Source organism: Salvelinus sp. IW2-2015, linkage group LG2 (assembly GCF_002910315.2).
Source record: "Salvelinus sp. IW2-2015 linkage group LG2, ASM291031v2, whole genome shotgun sequence".
In the NCBI taxonomy this organism is placed as follows: Eukaryota; Metazoa; Chordata; class Actinopteri; order Salmoniformes; family Salmonidae; genus Salvelinus; species Salvelinus sp. IW2-2015.
Genome location: NC_036839.1, coordinates 36,250,971 through 36,252,217, shown reverse-complemented (window position 1 = coordinate 36,252,217; position 1,247 = coordinate 36,250,971). Strand labels below are relative to the sequence as shown.

General features: G+C 47.4%; 1 protein-coding gene across 1 annotated transcript in view; it reads right to left on the bottom strand.

Moving 5' to 3' along the window:
- Positions 1-1,247, bottom strand: part of LOC111971641 (unconventional myosin-XVI-like) — a 26,491-nt gene that overhangs the window by 5,963 nt on the left and 19,281 nt on the right. Inside the window, exon 2 of the mRNA XM_070446335.1 lies at positions 273-643. Within this exon, the coding sequence (XP_070302436.1) occupies positions 273-643 (371 nt within the window). The remainder of the gene's footprint in view (positions 1-272; positions 644-1,247) is intronic.

Below are 1,247 nucleotides of genomic sequence, written 5' to 3'. Positions count from 1 at the left end.
TTTGGGGTACATAGTGGCTAAGGTAATGATAGTTGGTGTGTTGTGGTGTGTATATGTACCATCCGTAGGTGACAGCTGTGTTTTGGGGTACATAGAGGCTAAGGTAATGATAGTTGAATAGTATGTCTTAATTGGGGTGTTATATTGTACCATCCGTAGGGGACAACTGTGTTTTGGGGGGGCTCCCTGCAGGGGAGCTGTGTTTTGGGGTACATAGAGGCTAAGGTAATGATAGTTGAATGGTATGTCTTAATTGGGGTGTTATATTGTACCATCCGTAGGGGACAACTGTGTTTTGGGGGGGCTCCCTGCAGGGGACCCGTAGCCCTCGGGAGTGGGGCTCTCTCTCGGGGGTCCCAGAGTCAGTCCGGCGCTGACTGCCTCGTAGGACGCACTCAGACGAGTGCTGGGGTCCCGCTTGGGTTTAGGGGGAGGCTGTTTCCGTGGTGATGCCAGGCCTCCCCCATCCTCAGTGGTATGGGCCGCCTGTTGAAGGGCCGGTCTGATGGATGGGCCATGGCTGGAATGTACCAAGTTCTCTACAGCCAGGGGGATGGGCACTGAGCTGGAGCGGAAGTGGCGGATATTCCAGCTCCCCCCATTGACAGAGCCMTCTTGGTTTCTCCCGCTCTTCTCCACAACCCTACATGGGAAATCAGATTGACATGAGAAATAAATGAACATTACTTTTTTCTCCCCACCTTTTTCTCCCCATTTCCACAAGTCTTTCTCTCTCTCTATTGCTCTAAATCACTATTTTCCTCTCCTTTCATCCCACTTTCTGTATATTTCTATTCCCTATCTCCATCTCTCCTCCCTCTCTCATTTAAATCTCATGATGGACAAACACACCTTCTGTTGATATTTGATCCTGGTTCCAACCAAACATAATAAGATGGATTTTCCTTGAGAGCAACAACAATAAGATAATTACTTTCCATCTACAAATCCAGATTAACTTAATTATTCCCATCATATCATCCACAGACTCCACTCAAATGTATGGCTGCATCATCTGTTATGCCACAAATACATTGTGTGGTGTGTGTGTGTGCGTCTGTGTGTGTCTGTGTGTGTGTGGTGTGTGTGTGGTGTGTGGTGTGTGTGTGTCATCCGAGTCCCCACTCTACCCGGACGATGCCAATAGGGAACATCTCTTCCATATGATATAATCTGACTTGTTAGATATCGAGGTCTTACTCCTATAGACTATTTAACACAAGAGAGGACAATTGTTAATCATGTCG